Below are 23,921 nucleotides of genomic sequence, written 5' to 3' on the forward strand. Positions count from 1 at the left end.
ACACCAAGGGCAAATTATTGTCCCACATATACATAAATTCTGGACTCTATACAGCCCAGTTTGTTCATGGAGTGTAAAAATTACTAGAACTCCAGTTTACCAAGCAGTCATGTCAGGATTGAGTTAGTGAGGCTCTTTCCTCACGTTAAAGCAGACTAAATGTGTGAGGCTCCAAATTTCAGCCACCAATTACAGGCCTAATTCAGGTACAACTGATAAACTGCATCAGGGGATGTATAAAGGAGCAAAAATGAGATCATGTTGCTAAAAAAAAAAAGTGAAGAATTCACTGCTTTGAAGGATAAAGGAAATAATAAGCAGCAGAGATTGGTATCGGTGCCTTTTGGGATATTTGCATTTCCTGGGTCAAATCCCTCACGAAGCATTTCATTTACGCTGAAAGAAACAACATAATTTTTGGATAAAGCTCAAAGTTACGAAAAGTTCTAAGACAAGAGATTAAAAAATAAGTAATGAAAATGGAGAACAGGTTACGAGAGTGTGGGACGTATTTGTATTAATATTTCAGAAAAGCTCGCAAGACAGAAAAACTCTTCTAAGCTCTCTAAGGTCGCAGCTAATATAATGAAGACTATTTCTTAGAGTTCACTGTATCCAGTAGTCTCAGCATTTTACTTCTGACACTTTTCTAATGGCAAGTTTGACACTTCTACTTAATATCAGTGTCTGGAATACAAAGCAGCTCATCTTCCTAATACCACACTCACTTCGGACTGAATCCTTTAACAATGAGGCAAAGAGACAGAAGGAGAAATCCATCTTGCAAGCTCCAGCCTCTCTAAACATGCATTGGCTGAACATCAGCATAATTGTTTTTGAATGTAGGCGCTTACTAATTGGAACATTATATTATTATTCAGTGAAAAGAGACTGAATTAATGTTACCTCTGTGCATCACCCTGCGGGAGTGCATGTGTTCAACTGCACTGCATAACTGCACAAAATATTTCCACACCGTCCTTTCCGGGATTAACCGTTTCTGCTTTTTAAAATACTGTGGGAGGAAATAAATAAAAGATCAGTGAAAAAGCAACATATTTGACTCGTTCCTGGACTCATGTTAGTCAGCTGCAGGTTGCTCATGTCTTCCAGATCTGCAGCAGCATGACTTTTCTTCTGATTAGCTTTTAACTCCTTCTCTCTGTATGTAAACTTCAATGCAGTTCACTAATTAACAACTATTATGAAAAATATGCTTAAATAGGTTTGACATTTTTGAATGGACACCAATTATAATTAGCATTAATCTCCTTAATTATCTTGCAAAACATATTTAATGCCTCAAAACAACAAATGTCTCAAATATTTTGCCTTAAGTCACAAAAGATCATTAAAAAAAAATATCTTGTAAACATTCATTGTTGTACAGTCTATTAACAACAATAAGGAAATCTGTTTCCCCTTTTTACAAGATGGCCAGAATATCAATAAAGTATCCAGGTTTCTTCTGTGATCAGGTAGAATAATATATTCTATTTCATGCATAATAGGAATATTAAATTAACTGAACTATCTGTAGTGAGACAAAAAGACACTACTGATCAAGACACACACAGATCTGGAAAAAGACCATTTTGTGTGCATTTATGCAGTGCCAAGCAAAGTTGAGTCTGGATTCAACGGACCTCTGGGCGCTAACAGCTCTCAAATGAAATAATCGTAAGCATAATGCACACAATATGAAGGAGTGCAGCACGGTGATGGTTCTCTGGAATGCTGAAGTCTTCTTCCCGAGCAACTTATTACAGGAATAAATAACCAGCTGCACACTTCAGTGAAGGCTAAACGTTATATATCTTCAACTACTCTTTTTCCACTTCAGAAATGCACAGCAGCCGCGCACATCACACACAAAGCGTGACTGCCTCCTCCAAGGCATCCCAAAACTGCGCTACTTCAGATTATTGGTCCCTGACTTCTCATTGCTTCTTCCTGTGCTAGATACTGAGCCAGTTCTTCATCCAGAGCATTAACGAAACACACTTATAATATGCTTCCAGAGGTTTAAGATTTATCCTCATCCTTTGATACACAAAGCGTCATTGGATAACGACTAGCTCTGAAACGCTGTACACCCTTCTAGCACACTGCAACTGCATTTCTTTTGCATCGTACCCTTGAGAATTTCCATCAGCAGCGTGCAAGAGCAAGAATAAAGGAAGGGAATTGGTTGTTGCCCCTTTCTGCATCTTGTGCTTTTTCCTCTCAGTACAGACATCTGATGTCCGCTGTCACATTTTGTATTTTATGTGAAATGCTGTTACTGGTTCGTGTTTGACTCAAGTAATGGCAAATTTTCTTTTGCAGATCAGCTGTGAAGGGGCACGACCGTGCAATTCCCCAGGCAGCAAATCTGACAGATTGCAACGGTTTCAAACCAAAACTTGATAGAGAGCACAGAGGAATTACAGAGGGTGAGGGATAAAGTGTTATATACACGATAAAATTATTTAATTCTCATTAAAGTATTTAAGAGTGGATATGCAAGACCACAAGTGATGATTTTCTAAATGTCATGTCCAATAAGATTCGCCTGACATTTACAAGAAAGTCCCAACTCTCCAGTGGGTTATCCTGCAGCACACTCTTACATCAGCTTTACAATACCTCATAAATAATGCAGGCACCAGGGGCGTGACAAAGACAGCCCCTGTTTTTATCACTCTCGCACCTTCAGAGTGTTGTTACTGCTGTTCCTACCGCCTCCCCGAAACTGAAAATCCTCACATAAGCGTAACTTCCCAAGGGAGGGGTGGGGAGTGGGGGTGACGCAGAGGGGCAGGCGGGCAAACTCCTCTTCTGCAGTTAAAGCTATATTTAGGAGGAGACTTTTGTTCCCTCTTGGTTTTAGGGTTTTTTTCTCTATTAAAAAAACAAAAGGAATGCCAAGATTTGCACCAATGGAAAAGCATCATTTATATGACCTTGAAAAAACCTAGTGCATCTTCTTCATGCCTGCGATAAACACGTGGGAAAACAGACCAGGCTGGGGAGCGCTGGCAGAAAGAACACGAGTTACAGTGCTGTTCAAGTTGTCAACCTAAGAATCTACAAATTATGTTTCGGAAAAACATAACTCCTATTTATAATGACATAGAAAGTAATTTTAAAAAATTAAATAAGCAACCCTGATAGATAAATGAACATATTTATCAGTAGGGAATGTTTTAAACTAAGATTGCAAAAAAATGCAAATATTTTGTATGATAGTATCTCACAATTATGTAGGTAAAACTTTTTATAACTAAGATTTAAAAATCAAGCAAAACACTTGCACACCCCAGGATGATCACAGCCCTAACTCCTGCTCTCACAATCCTCACTTTTTTCCCCATCTTTAGCCACAACTACAAAAAGCCTGAGATAAACTGCAAGTTTTCCCAGGATCTGTTGGGAAAAGTGCAAAACATACAAGAAGACACAAGAAAAGAGTGAAAGATAAAAATACGCTTGAGCTCTCCCCCAGCAGAAGAACAAGCTCTGTCCCCACAACCGAGACCCTGACCCCCGCGGCTGCGGGAGGCGGCCGCCTTTGGCGCGAGTCACCACGCACTCGAGGCAGTGGCATCAGCCCGACCGTGCAGCTTTGGTCACCGCCGGCTCGTCCCCCAGGTTCGGGGCAGATCTGACCATCGCTCCTGCTACTGAGTGGCTGTGGAGTAAGGCTGCATCTGGAATTTTGGGGCTCTCCCCAGGAACGGCTCTGGCAACTGCCTGTTCCCAGCTCGCTCGCCCAGGGGGACTCTCCTATGAGATGGAGCAGATTTTTCATGGATACTGTAAATTTAGCCGCTGACTATGGACTAAATGGATAACTTGTTTGACAGCCTTTGGCCTAGTGCCTCATAGCTCTGCTGGCAAAGAAAACAAATCTGTTAATAAGATATTTTAACTGTGACAACAAGGAGGAGGAGAACTTTCCAAACATTCGTTTATGATAATTACAGAATAATGATGGCAAAAAAACAGGTAAAACATGGAGAGAAGGTTGAGAGTGCTAACAAACATGATATAACACATCTGTTCTCACAAGGGATGTACGTCTAAAGATTAACGTGTCAAAGAAAATATAAAAGCAGGTGGTAACAGCTTAACTAAAGCTGGTTTGCAGCAATACAAGTATTCCTAAGAGCAACATAAGAGAAGAACAAGTACTTGAAACATTTTCTCAAACCCAAATCCCCATTGCAAAGAAAGTCAATACACTTTCTTGAATGTCTTCAGAGTGGCAGACAGGCTATGTGAACAGTGAATCTAACAATAATTAAATGTCCCCATCAATCATAGACTGGATAAATCAACCTTGCAAATAACACACATCCCACCAAATCGTACAGAGGCTTGCTCCCTTCCGAAGCCACGACTAGAAGCAAGTGGCATAGCCTGGCGTATTTAAAATGCCACCGAACACTTTGGTTTAGGCTCTGGAAGCACCCTGTGGGTGTGTAAAACCACAAGAGGAGAACAAAAGTGCTTCTAACACAGATGTGCTTACCCCCACCGCCTCCTGTCTCTGCCTAATCCCGAAAGTTTGTAGCACCGCTAGACCTGACACATCCTTACCTTAATCATCTGAGAGAGGTCACCAGCGTCGGCCAGTTCCAGGACAATGTTAAGTTCATTGTCTTCAATAAAAGAATCCAAATACTTAATTATATTGGGGTGGTTCAGTTGCTGCAGATAGAGGGAATGCAAGAAGAAAATTTATAACGCTGTAGTAATGACAACTCCAAGATACAATACCTGTACCAGTTTTGTAATCATTATGCAAAACAGTTCATAATGGGTGCCACTACAAACTGTGCTCTGGGTTATCGTAGACAAAAATCCTGTAAGAAATACCACTTACCGCAAGCACAGCATAATAAAATTGTCTTAAGTAAAGAGCAATACGGACCAAAATAGGGTGAAACTGCCTTTAAATATTTCGTGAGTTTACAACAGTAAAGGCTATAACCTGAAAGAAACTTTGTTAAGCAATAACTCGGGGTTTTTTCCCCCCTGTTAAATATAAACAAAAACCCCCAACTGTTGATTACAGTACTCCCTGAGATCTCTCTGCCCCTTAGAATAAGAACAGAATTAAATGAAAACTTTGATGGAGGAAAATAATGCACAAATTGCATACGTCAGTCTATTTTTCTGATTATTTATGCTTGCATCTTCATGGATTACTTTTTTCATTTCGGTATAGATTCTTCTTATATTCACAACTGGTTTTTTAATTTTTTTTTCCTCCTATGTTTCTTAAAAATGTGGATCTTCTCAGATTGTTACGCTTGACTTGCAGGACTAAATTAAGAAACAGGCTCAACAAATTAAAATTTCTGTTTTTATATTTTATGTCCAAATTTCTTAAAGTGGAAAACAGTAATTGCTTAGAAGATAAAGTATCCAGCTCTCTCTATTCACTCTCTCTTGCTCATTTTGCATTAGATTATCTTTCTCTTGTGCTCTTAGAAATGCAGTAAATTTTGAAACTACTAAAGTGAGCATTTCATCTACTAAACAGCTGCGACTCAACCTGTCTATTCCAGGGGTTACAAAGCCAAAAGAAACACTGTTATGATCCATCATGCTAATCACTCCTCTCTGCATGCACATTAGGGGATAGATTCTGCTTTGCAATGCCTCGACACTAGTGTGCATTAGCCTTAATGGGATCCATGTGCAGGCATCAGGAGAAGAACATTCCCACAAGACCAAGCCTTAAATAAATAAATAAATAAAATAAATATCACAGGCCACCATTTCTGCTGAAATTTCTTTTAAATGTCTGCTCTCAGGTACATCGATCAAAGATCAACTTCCAGCCAAAAAAGCACCAAAATCACAAGCAGAATAGCCACTGACACCTAACGCACATCAGGGTGCCCCTCTCCCCCCACACCATCACACGCACCGTCTATCCGGGCACACCCGCTGCCCGGGTACTGCACGCTGCTCTTGCAGATACAGTTAAGCCTATCCCTAGGCATTGGGAAGTTCAAGCAGTCAAACAAGGCTTTCCCTAAGCCTCGGCACCACGTGCCAATAAAACACAACGTCAGACTACGACAACTGTAACAAGGAATGAAGATGCGCACCTCTGGAGAGGTATAACAAAACCCAACTTACTCAGACCCAAGCATTGCTTAACTGACATACAGATTTTAAATATTTTTTTTTGTGAGAGCATGTACATACTTTTTACTGATGGTTTGTATTGATTTGAAGAAACTCGTTAGATCTAAAGAGGGATGTTTCTTCTATTACGATGAAGCTATATAAAATTAAAAGCCAACAAGCAAACACCCACGCCACCATGCTAACCTCTGTGATCACTCTTTTGAGGAGCAGATCTCCGAGGACTCCCGTCTCAGCAGCAGAAGCTGACGCCACCCTCTGCTGAAGCTGAGCAGAGGGATGAGGGCTCTAGAAGGAGCCCTGCTAGACGGCCCAGCAGACTGCCCATGACCTTGCTGAGGTGTGAAGGCAGATGTACATGTTTTTCCTACAATTTATTTCACTGACCTTTGAACGCTGTTTTCCCAGAACAGCCAGGTAGACCACTCTGGATAAGCCAAACTTCCACTCTCCCTTTTGTCAACCTTATTTTAAATAAATATATTGACTCCGGGGTTATTTTTGTAACTGTCGTATTTGTCTGTGGCATGGAAAAGACTATCTGAAGTTTCTTTTGTCAGAAGGAAAGTATATTCATTCTCACAAATCCTTAAATGCACAAAAGATTACAAACACTTTATCTTGGGTTAATGACATTCCCTATTTCTTTAATGCATCCTGAAAGTTTGATGGCAGTTAATGCCTGATGTGTATGCACAGCGGCACTGGCAGCAAGGGGCATGCGGGAGGGTAAGCCACCTCTAAATGAGCGAGTGTGGGTGCTGGCAGCCCAAATGCTGATTACAGCCAAATTACTGAGCTGCTTTACCTAAACCTTTTAGCCAGAATTACACTGAAAGTAATATACAGTTTTGTCTGCCTTCTGTGAAATTCTGAATAATTATAATTCATATGGAAATCATACCCCCCCACCCCCCTCTTTATTTCCATGGTCACTCAGAAGTGTCTGACCAAAAAAGACAAAGTATTATTTTGACAGGGATGGAGTACAGCAAGTCTGTGTAATTCCTTCACAAATTCCTCAATGGCCTACATTAAAAATAAAAACAACAAAGAAAGAAAAGCCCTTACAGCAAGTTGTTTAGTAATAGTCTATAAAAACTTCATATTAGACACCAGTTTAAAAGTAGCAAGAAAGTTTAAAAAATATGAATATCCCATATTACATGGCCAGACACTAGACTCAATTGCAAGGCAGACATGTAATTCACATCAACAGTGATGCAGAAAAGTTAAATTGAGCAAGATTTAAACAGACTCTGAAATACTGTGCTGAACTGGGTCCTTACACACTTTACACTTTCTAGACACAAGAACAATTGTATTAATTGATAAATTTAGGAAGTGAAAGGTATTTTATCTTTTAATACAATGACACTAAAAATGCTGAAATTAAAATTATTGCGAATAAGTCATTAATTTGAGAAAAAGACACCTGTCATACTTTCCTGAAGCTGCGCACACACTATTCTAAAGGAAATCAAAACGTGAAAAGCTCACAACAGAACAAGAAACCCCATGGAATTTCGTAAAAAGCCAGGCCAGAGATCATGCATACTCTGTGGCAAGAACTGAAGCCTTGCTTCTAAAACTCTCTCCTACTTCCAAGCACGGACTATTCTGCCCCATGCTGCATAAATGGTAACATCTACCACCCAGCCCTGAGAAGGGACCCGCGTCCTACTCCGATGCAGCAGCTCTGAAGTTCTGAAATGTGACTTTCCACGACTGTCCCAGCACTTCCACATGCAGACCTTCGGTTATTTCTAGGAAGCCATGAGAACAGGCAGCATGGGAGTGATCAATTAGCAAAAGATGAGTTGCAGATATATCAATTTGACAAGTTACTCATCTTAAGGCACAGAGTGACGTGCACTCCAGCTGCTGACGCTGACAGACCAACCGTCCCCTGCCTCCAGACAAACCCCGAGTAACTCTGCCGGCCACCCGCGGGGAACAGCCTGCTCCTGCACTGGGTTAGCAAACACGCCGACCAGAACAGCATGGCGGCTCCCCAGTTGGCAATTTCAACTTTGATTACTTTTTACTTATTATCTGCTGATCTTCTCAGAAGCTGAGCTACACACATCTTGGCTAAAATTCAATGGATTTTGGTGGCTCTGACTTGAAAACTAGTAGTCATTTGAAGGAAGTGAACTATAGGCAGTATTAAGAAATATATCCCCTTTGCATCTGTAATACATCGGGATTCATCAAACTGACTTTTTAACATACTCAGACTTCAGATTCCTTGGATGGTGCTACACAACTGTCCAAGCAGGGAGATTTGCTGACATTCAACAGTAAATAATAATTAAACTACCAGCACAGTAATGTTTTGCATAATAAACAGCATAGTAGTATGTTTCTGTAGACTGCCAGCAACTGTTCTTGCTCCTCCCTTCAACCCCAACTAAATGACTTTACTAGAATGTTTCTTAGTCTTCTCTAAAATATTGTGCAAAATAATCCAATTTTACCAACCCTATTTAGCTCAATGTATCGTATTGGCTTTCACAACTCGGCCACTACGGTCACCTCGGTTTGGTATCTGGCTTCTCGGTGAGCTTTGCACAAGCAGGTAAGCTGCCGCTGGTCATCCCCCACAGGCGGATGGAGCTGACCTTCTCCAGTCTCCTGTCATCGTGGGTATTTTATTTCCCTTTTCCTCTGATTCTAATAAATTTGCACATTCTGCTCTGAATAAGTCCTGTGCAAGTTTATGACATCTTCCATAACCAGAGTTCAAGACAAAACTGCTTAGGTTACCTAGAACCCAAAAATGTCACAAATTCTCTTTTTTAATGTTAACGTTGGCAATATTTTTCTCCATGACTGTTAAGCAACTGGATCATGTTCACACAAACTGCTATCTTCATGTTTATCCTGTATACCTTCACTACAGTCTAGTGGACTCAAGCTTTGTCTACAACTGCGTGACTATAAATTGACAATTTAAATAGAAATACCTAAAATCACATTTACAAAATGAATTATTTAATACTTTTAAAATTAAATTTGACTAGCTAAACTAAGATTTTAGCCTTCTACAATCTGTTGCATTTACTCAAAATAGATATTTAAAGTGCAATGTATATATACTTTCTACCAACATTTTAAACGTTACTGAGATAGAAAAAAAAAATCACTAGTTGGTTTAATCACTTAAAAACACTCTCTGGTTTCAGAGCCTTTATCTAAACTACCATTTTTTAATGTGTGATATTTATATATATACACATACATGACATGTACCTGCAAAACTGTTTTCCCATTTAGCTAGTTCATCAATTAGTTTATTTTAAAGTGACAAACACAACAAAACTCAAAACACATGAAGCGCAGAATTTACATGCCCCTGGAAGAAGAGTACTTGTGGGGTTTTTTATGACAGAAAGATTTTTAAGATTCCTTAGACTATAGGCAGAAAACTCAATAAAATCAAGCTTTAAGACAAAACTCTTGCATCACGCAGGCATTCTAGCTTGCAAAAGAAAGCACAGTCTATTAAGATCATTGTGTGCGCTGGATAAGCTTTATTTGCCATAAAAGGTAAATGACTGTCGCCAACCTGAAAACTATTTTTCTTTTCTCAAAACAAAAAACCAGAAAAAGTCATTGTAAAAACTCTTACCTTCAAGAGATCAATTTCCTTAATGCAATCTTGCCTAGCCTTGGCATCCATCATTTCAAAAATCTTCAAAGACAAAAACATAGAAGATGAAAATGAAAACAAAAAAGAATTTTTTATTTTAACAAGAAATTGGTCTTTCCTCTCCCAATTTGTGTATCCTCTACTGTAATGAGTATACATACAACCCCCAGATCAAAGAAAGATCAATGTTTTCTTTATTTTGAAACCACTAAAGGGCTAGCAATAGGGTAAAATTAATTTTAGAACCTGTAGGCAATATTCTAAGCAGCACAAAAAATAAAGATACTACTTTGTGAATTTGCTGTCATGATTTTCAAAACATAGTTAGTTTAGTTACTATTAATTTTACATGGTAAATAAAATATAAGAGGTTTACTTTTTTCTTTTAAACAGAGATATAGCTTTCACTGATCTCTCTGTAATAATTAACAATAATACTGAGCATTAATATTCGTTCCCTAATAATCACAGAGTCAGTCACTAGAAAGAAGAGTTTAAAAGTTCTGTTGCAGGATTAAAGGAAAATTTCTTCAAACAAAATGCGTTTCTGAACACAGCACAATACTTCAAGCCAAGTTACAACTCTATACTGCTCACATGGAATTTTTTCAGAAATTCTTCTAAAACTCCATCAGCAAGCACAGGCATTTTTCCCTCCACGCTCTCGTGCTCTCATGAATCATCTGTGTCGAGATGGCAGTCTCCTAGCTGTATGACTATGGCCATTAGGGCCTCGTTCTTTCACACGCGTTTAATAATAATTTAGTGAACCCTTTTTATAAAGTAAAAAGTGAAATTAAAAATAAGTATGAGATTGCACTACTGCTACATAATTCGGATTTAGAAACTTTATCCCTCGTCATCCTGGAGTGGGTTTAAGACCGTGGAGTGCACACAGACTGCTCAAAATGGAAATAGGGTCCCATGGAGGCCACACGGAGAAGGCAGCCACAGAGGACACAACCGAGGGGCACGCAGGAGCACAGTGGGACCACTTGGCCTCTTATATCCAGATGTAAACTGAGCACCATGAAACCAACCTGACTTAATATTTGTAAAACTGCTTTGAGACCTTCAGAAGCATTATTCTTTATTCCTCATCCTGAAACAATACAGTAAAAAAAAAAAAAACAACATTCTAAAACCCAACTGAATAAAATAAGAAAGCAAGAGCGTTGGGGTTTTTTGATGCAAAAATATCAAACCAGATCATCCAGTGCTCTCAAACCTTAAACTCTCAATTTATAAAGCATTTCATTGCATTATTACTGCTGACAAAAGAATACTGAAAGAGGTATCCGACTCAAAGTAACCTGTGTAGACACTTAAAACATTTCCATTCTACTTGCTAAATAGCAAGACTTTGAACTTAAATGCTCACCTGAACTTTCTTTAATGCCACAGGTTTTCTGTCCAGAAGACAAGCTGCTTTGTAAACTTCGCTGAATTGTCCTCGTCCAATCTTTTTCTCTATCTGAAAATCTGCCAACGTGCAGCGATATGGGTACGACGTTAAATGTCTCTGTTCAGGTCAAAAGAAATTAAATCAATGATCTAGCAAAAGTGATGCAAAAACATGTCCTTGCATTCCCAATCTGTCTTCTTTATAACCGCAAACTAGTGGTTTCTATGACTTATCATGTTCAAGAGGATAAATTCCTCACAGTAAGGATTGCCGAGCAGGAAAGACAAAGAAATGTGGTGTTGATTTGGTGTACAATGGACAACGGAGTGGTCTGGCTTTCCTTTTCCCACCTTCAATTTTCTTTGTCCACTTCAGACAATACTATACCAGAGCAGTTGCAATATAAAAGTGCAGCATACAGCCACAAGCACACACGCACGTAATGGCAGAGACTTGCGTAAAAATATTAACCAAACCAAAGCATAAAACTAGTAACAGCTACCAAAAATGTACAGAACAGAGTTAAGATCACCAAATGCGCACACCCTCTTGCTCTCATTTCTGATGGTGAAGAATTTAAACTAGGCTGAGCAGTCAATAGATAATTCTGACCATAAATGCATTAATTCCTAGTAAATATATTAGTCACATAGGCTGAATTAAGTTAAATGACTTTTTTAAAAAAGGAAACAAAGCCTTGCCTTCCGTGTAAGTTACTAATTAGTCCCAAATTACTGTCTCCCTAGTTACACACCCTCTCATCAACTTTGCCAGCTTGTGTCACTTGGGAGATGCTGATGCCTACTTCTGAGCCGGCTCAGGTAAATACCCAGCCGGGCAGGTAGACACAGCGTAACGAGGATTATGTACTCCGTGGACTAGGAATTGCTCCCTAGAGCCATCCTGGTCTCTTCTGTAATTAACGGGACTGCTAACCAATGTTTAAAAAAGAAATTATGAAAATTAATTACTTAAAGTTGCCATGCACACCAAGTAGAATATTTTTAAGCTTCAGCATCTTGAGCCATTTCAGAGTTCCCATCGAAAACCACAAAAATACAAGGACACAGCAGAAGCTGGGGGGAGCTTCCCAGGGCCGCAGCCCTCGTTCACAGCCGCATCCTTAGCAGACAACCCCAGCGCCAGTGTCCGGGGAGAGCAGGCCAGGAGGGCTGGATGTTCTAAGGAGATGGTTATTGCTGCCACTGTCACTTCCTAACACAGAGCTGAGGCTGGAAGTAAGATTCAAAATGCAGGTAAGGCTTTCAGTCCAGCATCTTTTGCCAGCACTACATACAAGACAGCATGAGGATCTCTTACAGTGTATATTTATTCTGACGAGTAAATAAGTCTGGACTTCTGTGCAACAGAAATAAAAACAACTACTATTCAACAAACAATAAAAAGTATGAATTGGACATTTGAAAAAGCTTCCAGATTTCAAGGTCTGTGCAACTCTGAACAACAATCACAGTAATTTGGCAGAGGTTTTGTAAACAAAGTTGTAAAATTCAATGTTTTTAAGAAAACTCACCAATACAGTCCCCTAACTAGTAATTTCTGACCCACAAACTGCATCAATCAACCAAGACTAGCTATTTTGAAGACTGTCACCTTTACAGCATCTTTACCACAACAAATGCAGGAGACATCCCCACAGCAAAAGCTACTCCACTGCAGGGATACTCAAGAAAAATGATTACGTTTTATAAATGCTGATGCTATAGAGAGGCAGATATAAATCACAAACCAGACAGTGAAAAGACCACCAGGTCTTTCTGCTGTCCTCTTCCTCCTCATCTCTCTGGCAGCAAAAGGCTGTTTGTTGCCAGAGCTTGCCCTGCACGTCCACACCACTGCCCTGTGTCAGCCGTTGAGAACTTGCTGAGGATAAAGCTCTGCAGTTACGAAGAGCAAGGACTGCTGCTAAACTGAAAAGCTTAGACGGTTATGAACTCCAGAGGAGACAAAAATGCAATACCATAATGTCCAGCCAATCCCTGCTAATTCAAGTAGGCACATAACTGGACATTTAACTCCAGGCCATCACGATCATCAGCTTTCTCAGTTTAAGTTCCCTAAAAGAGCAAACCCACTCCTTTTCAGATGAAACGACACTTCCAGTAATTATTTTTGAAATGCCAAGGCCACAGGTAAGTTTTTCCATCTATCACCATAAGCATTTAAATATTCTCACACTATGAGAAAGGGTTTTCATTTCTCTAGGCTAAAGACGACACAATACAAATTTTAATTCATGAACAATAACCTACACAAATAAGACGGCTGCATTAGAATTGGCAGTTATTCATGAAGGCTAGTCACACAGAAATAGGAAGCTAATTTCATCAAGTATTTCCCATAAACCGTTCAGGGAGTGTTTCCCTTTAAGGTCACTTTAGTCTCCCCCATACTCTGAAAGCAGCCCCGTTCCCCACCTCACGGTGCAGCCACCATCGGCTGCGCTCACAGGTTGTGCGAGCAAGCAAAGGAAGGTTACTCTCAGTACTTGTGCTGTGCTTGAAGTTATACTGCACTTACAAGCTGTAACACAGCAAAATAAAAATTAAAATGAAGATTCAGGATTCGTTTCTCTAAGCTTTGCAGTGTATGGTATACAATAAAATGGGAGTACCCTTTCACTGATGAGGAGAAAGGTAGCCTACGGGTCATCAGATAAATAGCAGGGTGTTAAGATAACACTGCTTTATTATTTACGTACATTCCCCTTTAAGTTACTAAATTATCAACAAAGTAAGGCAACATGGGATGAAACCAGACAAGCAAATATTCAAAGTAATCAGCCCCTGCAGCTTTCTCAGTTTAGACTGGTTGCAATCTCTCTTTGCAGGGATTTGATAAACAGCAATGCAGCAATACTCACCTCATTCCAGGGAGCGCTAACGAAACATTAGTTTACGTGCATTTTGTGCGTGATGAGATCACCACAAGAATGTCTGAACACAAGTATTTGTTCAACTTGACTGGTAACTAACCAGGAACATCTCCATTTCCCCACTTTTTAACATCAGCTACTAAGCAAAGTAATCCAGCTGTCTAAGCAAATCGCTTTACCCAGCCAAAACAAAGGTGTCAGTATATAAAATTAGAAAACACTTTTTCCTAATTAAAAAACAGAAAGGAATCAAAGCATTTCCTTAACCGTGAACGCGTGCCTCCTTGAGCAGTAAGAAAGTTTGAGCAAAAGCTTTTCTAACTTGGGAGTTAACATTCACAACAGAGGTAGCAGTTTTAACGAGATTCTATGAAGTAACTACCACAAAACTTCCTTTTAAAGGAAGACATCCATGCTGCAATCCATCGTGGTATCCATTTGCCCTTCATAAATCATTAAATTGTGTGTTTAAACCAAGAGTGTTTAAGTGTAAATTAATATTTTAAGCATGTGCCAAGAAATATCTAGCAACTTCTTAACTTGAAAATATAAATAAATGTTAGGCAAGTGACAGGGTGTATGTGTGTGTCCTAACCACTTTCACATGGTTAGCACATAAAGTCTGCTTGCCATGCTGGAGTTAATGCTGGGTGATGACTGGACACCTTAGCTGATATGTTCTGGCATCCTCCAGGACTACAGCTGCACATTTACATATGCAATGACCTAGATTTGCATTTGCTATCACAACCTATCAGACCTAATTAAAGTAATGGAGCTTTCATACAGGCTAGAAGATGTTTGATTACAGTATAAACCAGAGAGCATGCTCAGGTTAGACCAAACCATACCAGAAAGCTCCCTATTGATTAGGGCAGTCCATTTTCCCATACGTCTGTTTAAAATTAACCTTCTCTTATGCTTTACTGTACTTCAACGTAAGCAGGTAACTCTTACAAATACTGTTACAAGGACACATTTAGACTACCTAAGAAAGATCTGCCTCCTCAGCATATCATCCCTACAGTCTGGCCTTACACATATTTCACTTATTTCATGACTTCTGACAAGGGGAACTCCATTTTTTCAAGTCCTTCCACATTTTTCATAAAGCTGTCAAAGAACCAACACCTATTCGTTCAAATAAACCATGATCTTTATTTCTGCAAATCTCAGAGTTTTTATTTACAGATATAAATTGTGTGTAAAATTAGATACCACCATCATCTTCAAACCTGTTCATCAAAAATAGATTTTCTCATTTTCAGGACAAATTCAGGCTCAGTGAAGGGTTCAGTTCTGCATGAGTACAGAAAAACCAAGCCACTGCCTCTGCAGAACAGGTTTCAAGGTCAGTGATGGAGCTTTAAAAAAACAAACAAACAAAACAAAAAAAGAGGGGGAAGAACCCCCACCCCCCCAAAGACTGGACCTCTAAAGACACCATGAAAATTGGGCTGTTTGCACACTTCTGTTCCCAGGGCAGCTGTAGGAAGGGGACAGTCTGGGAAGAACTAGTTCTGAGACAAAGGCTGTTCTCTTTATCCACACAATGAAGTCCCATTCTTCTACTACTCCACTGATTTAAAAAAAAAAAAAAGCCAAAGATTAAAGTCAATTAATTCCTCATTCAAATAAAGAGGCTATTCATTTTTAGGAAGAAATGCAGAGATTATTCCAAGAACAAGCTATTCTGGACAACATCTCTGGCATACATGTTCTCTTTTAGATGTAGTCACTGATGCGAGAGCAAAAATTACAAAGCTGGCAAAAGTATGCAACGACAGCCCTTGTCACAATACTTAACGGAGAAGTTTACTGGAACTTTCAGCCTCAAATTTTGAAGCATTACGAGATTTTCTGCAAAACAGAACTACTAAGGTTTTATAACACTAAGAAAATCCAATGAAATAAAAACTTCAGCTATATTATCTTGTACGCACCTGAACAGATATGCTGCAAGGATAAGAAACTTTATTAAAGATTAATAGGAGTCTCTCTATACCAGACTATAAAGCAACCCAGGCAAATACGGAGGAGGACAGCATTAGAGAAGTTCCTTGCTATGTACTTGCTCCTGGCGATAGGATGTAGTTTCTACTTCAGCTTCCCCGTTTTCAGGGGTGTCTGTCACAGTGCCACCAGAGGCGACTCTCTGAGCGCGCGGGAGTACAAACCCGCCAACGCTTACAACTGGAGATTCGGTACCATTTCCCCCAAATCCTTCATACGCTGCTATAACCATGTGCAGGTAGGACAGCTACATAACCTGAACAGAATTTTTATATTTTTTAAATGAGGAGTTGTATAGCTCAGAATTTGTACTTTGAGATAAGGAAGAATAAGAAGAAACTGTTCTGTGGAAAAGACTTCCAATCTCCAGAACAATTACTGTTTGGCCAATAAATTTACCTCTTTGTAATTATTTAAGAGCTGGGGAAAACCCGAGCAGTCCTGAGAACACTGTCCGAGCAGCCTTTCCTGCAGCCTCTAACCCAGCATTTCAGGCAAAGGAGAGTACTGAGAGACTGAAGACAAAAATATCAGTAAAATACAACATGCTGCAGAGCAATGCCTGTACGACTGCTTCTCCCAGAGGCACGGAAAAAAATAAGCCTGAATGAGCTGAAAAAAGGAGAATGTTCTCTGCTAATTGCACAATATACAAACCCAGAGTGCTAATGTTAATTAATAATAAAGCCAGTTGTTTTACTGCTCTCTGATTGGCATGTGGAAAACCAGCACTAGTCATCATTCTGCACAAATGGCTACAAGGTCACGAGACGTTTAGATTATTTGTAATCAACCTAAAAATTGTTAAAGATTGGTTAACCAACAGTTAAAAAGTCAGACACTATAATCCTTAGATGCCAATAAAGGCATCTTTCCTGTAGAGCCATGAAATGAAATATTCTTTAGAAGAGTAAAAACATACTCGCCCAATTAATTTTCTGAAATCTCATTAAAAAATTTAGCCCGACTAAGTCATACACTTCTGACCTGAATTTTAATTATCTTTACGCTGGATATAAGTTTTTTTCTGATATTTGCAATGCATCATTAATTTTAAAGCAATGGTTTCCTTGCTTCTAAAGTGCATACTTCATCTGAATGACATTTACTGTAAACTAATTTCACCTTTAAAAGACATCTGCGGTAGTAGATGGGGAAGCTTCAGCCCCTCCAGTTGAACATGTATGCATTATAAGCAATGATTTACTATCAACATTGGTGTTTCAAACCTCTTTACGATGTCCCAAATTATACACCCATCTCCATTCAATAATGCCTACCTGAAAATAATTCTGCATACTTTGAGGTTGAAATTCCAGTGTGAATTTATGAGACCACATTAGAACAGATTGATTAAAAAAAGAACTTCTAAGCTCACAAGAGATGAGGAAACTTTTAAAATATGGATTATCCTTCAAACAGGTAGTCAAGTAATTACTGAAGAATACATCAGGTTTTTCAATTTGCAGCTTCAAAACTAGACTACACAGCCATCATAAAATATCCTTAACCTGACCTGTTACCTAGAATTTAAAGTTTGCTGAAGAACTTGGCTTGAATTTCAAAGTTTTAATATCCCTATCAGCAGATATTTGTACTAGCTTATGACAAGGAAAGGGAGAAATACCAGCTTGAAAACAGCAGACCAAGGTGATATTCACAAAGAAATTAATATTAACATAGAAATAATCTAAGCATTTCAGAAAACAATAAATTGAAGTCTTTGCTGCTAGATGACCAGTTCAAATCTAGCTTTAATTTGCAAACCAAAATGAACAGCTCTGCTGCTAGCTGTGTGAGTATATAAAAGGGTTGTTTAAAAGTGAGTTATTATGTTTATATAGTACAAAAACTAAGTCAAAAGTTATAGCTCCGTATTTTTATATCACTGATTTACTCCTAAATAACTTTTATTGCTTACTGCTATAAAAACCAAATAATCCAGAGACTTAAATAACTGACACTTTCACTCTGGAACATTACTAGAAAATGTTCTGTCTCTTGCTGACAAACTTCTTCAGGGTAATGCTTGGCAGGTAAGGGAGCCAGCAGCTAAACTGTGATTTTATTGGGCCTTTTTAATATTTATATACTCACTTACTCTAATTAGAAAACTTCTAAATATGAAGCATTACTCAAAAGTGTCATCTTATTACTAAACTATAGTAGTTACAGACAGAAAGCAAAGTCTGCTAACTCACTCGTAGCTCTTACTAACTAGTTATAAAACAGAAGTCACACCTCTGTCAGAACGTGGGGCGGGGGGAGCAAGCTTTGGGAAGCAGCGTAGTTACAGGAAAAGTTTCTCCCAGAGGAGCACACTCTTGCTCTCGTCTTTTGGGGGTGCACAGTAGTTCTGAATGAAAGGGCTGGAAGGAAGAGAGGGCCATTCCATATAAAGAACCCTCCTCATTTGAGACTAAAAGCTCAAGTTCCTTTTTTTCTGCTTAAGCTTTTATCCCTGCCATGCATGACATTTCTTGCAAGACAAGTTTGGTCAATTTTTCCTTCCCAAACCTCCCTCTCTTCCACAAGCTATTATATAGTGTGTCTGCATTACTTGTATCTTCAGAAGAAAGAAATGATGTGATTTTGGATTCTTCCAGGTAATAGGTAGCAGAAAATTGAAAGTGATATATAATTATGTTCCTGCAAAATGGAAAATCAGAAATACGTAATAAGCAATCATACCATGCCATCAATGTAAGGTGGCCTGCCCTCTAAATAGTACAATTTTTGTTCATTTCTAAACTGAGTTTGCTGAGGAGAGGCATTTTTTTCCTATTCTCTGGCAGACTGTATATTTTTGTTATTCAACTTTCTTTTTTTTTATTTTAGCAGCGAAAACAAAAGAAAGTCTTTCTGCAATCCGAATTCCAAACGAGATCATTCTCAGAACAGTGAGTATACTCAGAGACCCCCATTAACACAACTTGGATATTAACAGAGTTGAGGGGAGGTTTCACTGAACAATGACCATACAGCAAAATGAGCCCACTCAGCATCAGCATAACAGCAGAACATAGATTATTAGCTACTAATTACACTTAACTATGTCATTACAAATTCTAACATGTGCTCCAAGATGCCATGAATGTATCTGCTGCACAGGAACACTTCCTAATCTTGTTCATGAAATAATTACAGGGGCTCTATCCTGCCAAATGAGGCAGTAATTAACCTTAATTGCTCAAAATGCAACTGGCTAATTCTAGGAGATTAATCAAGGGGATTCAATTATTATTAAATGACTTAATATGACAAATTGCTACATTAGGAGAGGGGGGCTTTGCTCCATACAACGTTACTTTCCCAGCAGTGCTGCGTAAGATACATTCACCATTGTACTCTATGTGTAGGCAACTTGGGGTTTTTGCAAATCCTATACTGTGTTTTGATACAGCTTTCCTAACGACCACTTCTTGTTCCGGGAACCTTGATCACCACTGGACGGCACGTTTAGAATGACAAATTAACACCCACAGCCCCCTCCGCAAGGTAACCTTACACCACAGCTGCAATGGTCTTCTTTCTGACAGCTTTTCCATGATGCTTTGCTTACTCCTTAAAATACATATAGGTAAAACTTAATTGCTCTGATAAACTAACAGTCTAAAAGAGGCAAGCAGCCAGAATTCACAAAATCCAAGTTTCATGATTACAGTGAAGGTATCGACATCACTTTGGATACAGGTCTAACCCTAGTTTATCCCACTTCCGCAGAAAGGCAGGGAAGGGAGAGAGATATGAGCCTCTATAGTGAAACTTGATAATAGCATAGACAAAATACATTATGGAGAGATTCCAGACACTCACAGGAAATGAAGTCAGAGATCCTACAGTTTCATGTAGGATGAACTTTTTCTTGTATTTAGTAATTACCTCTTCAGCATTTATTATTAAACTATAAAAGGAGATAAAATACATTTACACAATCAACTGCTTTTCTTTGGCCTTTTCTTCAAGAAATCAAAGAGAAGAGAAAGCCAACACAGTACATGTTTTTATAAGATGATTTAAAAATACTTGCTTGAAGCAAAATTCAAAGTATTTCCTTTTTCTCTTATTATCATCAAAAAACTAGATTCAGGAAACTCTGGCTGGCTGGCAGAATCCCAAACTGGATATACCCTAAAACTGCTATAACTGCACTATAAACAAAAGGGGGGAGGGGGGGAGGCTAAATGCCAAGAAATCGATAGACCTTTATAAGAGGAAGGGAAGAAAACAGAGAAGGAGAAAGACTGAAGAGATACGTGCACTTACCTGGGGATCATGCTGATATTCCTGCCCCGGCAGCTTGCAAAGAGGGTTGTTCTGGTCCCCTAGATGATGTGGATGGTTATGCTGCCCTTCCATGGTATCATACCAGACTCTGCCTCACAGTTCTGCTGGAGTTAAAAGAAAGAGGGGAGAGAGAAGTCTCATCGCTATCCATCCAGCGCTGAAAGCAAGAAACTCTTTCTAGGGGTGTGCCTATACGTGGCTGTACATCAAGACAGCAAGAACTGATTCCTCCCCTTTCTTCCCTCGGATTGACTCGCACATACCATTCTCAAAGCAAGCCAGCCCTTATCCACCACCAGCCCCCCAGGAGCTCAGCTCTTCAGTGACGGACCAGAACGCACCCGCTGCTGCCTGCAAGCAGAAAGGACTCAGCAACAGGTCAAGGCCACCCCAGCTCTCCCGAGATTACAAAACAAAAATACCAATATCACAAATATTACTGGTATCATTTCATAAGAAGCAAAATAGCAGAAAAGGGTTTATTTGGTCAGTGGCATGTAATCTACAAAAGGCATTGCTTTTGTCAACTGTAACAGCGACTAGTGCTGCTTCCCCTAGAACTACCGAACGCAGATGATCAGACATGGAGTGGACCATTCAAGAAAGGTCAGCACATTTCCATTTGTAAAATAAAAATTACAAAAAGTCCCACCAGACCATTGTAGCTTTCTTTGGCCAGGGACAACCTATGAAGTGTAGCTTTACCCACACGCTTTCTTCCCTACCCCGAAGCTAAAAGTTTTCATGCAGGTTGGTAAGCCACAGGAAGCAGCAGGTAGAAACCATATTAGATTCAACGAGATCAAAGTCTTATTCTAGGAACAAACAAACAAGGGAAAATTCCATGAATGGATTTGTTCCAGTTTTACCTGCAGCAATTACTAAGCACAGTTGTCCAGCAGAATTTCCTATTTTAAAATTACAATTTCCGATTTTAAAGTTTTCTATTTTAAAAATTACAGAAATTAAAAGGATGCAGCGTTGGAGAAGAGAATCTAGCAAAAGTTATCAGTTACAGAGCTTACTGTAAGGAGGCAAAAATAAACTCACCATCACTGTTTGCAATGATACTTCATTTTCATTCTAAAATCACCCTTCACCCCACAGAGACCAATTCAGTCTCCCCTCCCTTTTTTAAGTGCAAAGATCTTGTTTGTGAAGTTCTGAGTCACAACACAAAACAAAATTTAGCCTTCATTTATGCTGGTAGCACAGCTGGTGAAGAGCTGTGAAATCCAGCACCTGTAACATAAAACTTCCACACATCACATCTTGGGTCTACCTTGAATCAAATTATTTCACAGAATGACAAGATTCATTTTATTTTGAGCAGTATTTTACAACCAAGCAAAAGGTTGTGGGTAGCAGGAAGGAAGAGACACAAGTACTGGGGTGAGAGGGCTCAAAAAAGAGGTTGTAATCAACCACAACACAAACCAATTAGAAGGAATCAGAAGTGTGGTAGTCAGTTTTCATTTTTTGGGGGGGGGGAAGAGAGAGAAAAGAAATGGAAAAGTGAAATTCCCACAATGGTTAAATGAGGCAACGGAACTTACTTCCCAAACTGGATGTACCAGACTTGTCACTGTTTAAACAGGACACTGGACATTTGAAAACACCACCCAAGTCCAACACCCAGCAGTACAGGTACGACTGCTCATCGCCACTGTGCAGAAATACCACGTTCCTCCCAGTGCGTGCATACAGCTGCACTGCCTCGGCACCAGGACAGGCCACCCTGCCCACAGACCCCAGCCGTGGTGCTGAGACCACTCTAAGTGGTTTCCACGCTTTCCCTCTCACAAGGTCCCTCCCTGCAGAGGGAAGGCTCACTCGGATGCTGCGGTTCCCAGGCCAGCACAACGCAGCAGTTCGCAATGATAGCTTCCTCACCTTCAAAAACTGTACCGTAAAGCTGTAAAGAGCTGCCCATCAGGCAGCTGAGACATCCCTAGTGCTGGAACAACAATGTAATCCCAGATTAACTAATCCTCCTCTGACAGAGCTGTGCACGGATTTCAGGAACGCTGCAGTGAGCAGTGACAGGGGCAGGTACAGGCTTTTGGCCGGAAGCCTGCCAGATACATCGTCTGTTTGCAGAAGCACAAGAGACCGGGCATATACACATTTTCTAGCCCTTCTAGGAAACAAAAACCATACTTGAACTATCAGTGTCGCTGTGTCTGAGCCTGACTTGAGGACAAATCCCGGTAATTTTATTGGCTATTCAGGGACACTCAGAGAGGATCACAGCGCTCCTTGCTCCATGCCAGTTCTGGGGTCAGGCTCTGGCCCGAGAGCAAAGCCAGTCCTCAAAATACATTGACAGCATATGCAGAACACGCACAATAAATACACTAACGTCCTTTCCCCACAAAGGACTGTATGCAGTTTTTTTGGGCTTATTTAATAATGCTATTCATAGCTAGTTATTCATTATCCACACATGCTCTAGGTAATATGTCATTTAGAGTCGCATTTTTGCTGCGGACTTAGCAGCAACTAGACGCGTAACGGTGACAAGGGAAGATTTAGTGGCCAACGCAAGCATTTTCAGAAACTTGTTTGAAGAGTTTTGGCAAGTATTCACTCAGTGAAAGAGCACAACCTGACCTCATTAGTATATTAATAGTGCATGCCTGGCACTTGGGCAATGACTAACTCTTAATTTAAAATACAAAGGTATCTTAAATATTTGGGAAAGTAGGGGAGAAAATACAATGCAGAAGAATTTCTGTAGCAAGTTGTGCTTGGTTCTTCTAGCAGTTGTCAGTGATACAAGCCTTTAGGCTCCAGCAGATCTTTCCCAACACCAGCTACTGTACACATGCACAGGCAGTATCAGGGAGAAAGCGAAAAAAAGACTCTTCTTGTTTCTTAAGCAAAGAACTTTCACTCCAACAAACACTAGAAAAGAGCTGTGAGAGCTGGAGTACCTGCTGCATATAAACAGGCTAACTCTCAATACAAACAGTTTTTCAAAGTTGGTACTATGAAACTCCAGTGGGAGAAGGGTAATCACTATTAGTATGAAGAAGTTTGATTTTAAGATTCCTTCAGTATTGGGAATCTGTAGGTTTATTAGTAACCAGGTGAATACTTAAAAAATAAAAATACATCTCAATATCAACATTAAACTGTCCTATGAAATTTCTACCTTACATTACACTGCCAGAACCATCTTAATTATTTTATTATTAATTATTTGAAGAAAGGCTGTTTACTTGAAGGGAGAACGTAACACACGTTCTTTCTCTTCTAAGTCCACAAACACAGAGAACACACTGCAGGCTACTGATGGCCTCGCTTCTCGCCACTGATCTCCAAAGGAATTCAGAAATTTCACATTCACAGCCTCAAGATAAAAGGCATGTCCAGGCAGCGTCATGTGAAATATCCGTAGTCTAACACCGATCAAACGTCCTGTCTACTGCGACCTGCCTTTGGAAAGGACTAAAGGTCAAAAAGAGAAAAGGGAGTTACTTCTGAATATGAGAACCCGAGCCATCTGATCAGAT

At 39.6% G+C, this 23,921-nt stretch overlaps 1 protein-coding gene across 5 annotated transcripts in view; it reads right to left on the reverse strand.

The window, feature by feature from the left end:
• NEK6 (NIMA related kinase 6) overlaps nucleotides 1–23,921 on the reverse strand; it is a 69,314-nt gene that overhangs the window by 23,151 nt on the left and 22,242 nt on the right. For 2 of the 5 annotated variants that reach the window (XM_072882876.1, XM_072882873.1), the window contains exons 2-6: nucleotides 20,383–20,507; nucleotides 11,184–11,324; nucleotides 9,782–9,844; nucleotides 4,585–4,695; nucleotides 907–1,015 (exon numbers count right to left, since the gene is read on the reverse strand). In XM_072882876.1, coding sequence (XP_072738977.1) covers nucleotides 907–1,015; nucleotides 4,585–4,695; nucleotides 9,782–9,844; nucleotides 11,184–11,324; nucleotides 20,383–20,475 — 517 coding nt within the window. In that variant the 5' untranslated portion in view covers nucleotides 20,476–20,507. Of the gene's footprint in view, nucleotides 1–906; nucleotides 1,016–4,584; nucleotides 4,696–9,781; nucleotides 9,845–11,183; nucleotides 11,325–20,382; nucleotides 20,508–20,666; nucleotides 20,731–23,921 lie in introns of those variants that run through there. The other 3 variants (XM_072882877.1, XM_072882874.1, XM_072882875.1) reach the window with 2 other exon arrangements.

Source organism: Ciconia boyciana, chromosome 18 (assembly GCF_034638445.1).
Source record: "Ciconia boyciana chromosome 18, ASM3463844v1, whole genome shotgun sequence".
Taxonomy (NCBI): Eukaryota; Metazoa; Chordata; class Aves; order Ciconiiformes; family Ciconiidae; genus Ciconia; species Ciconia boyciana.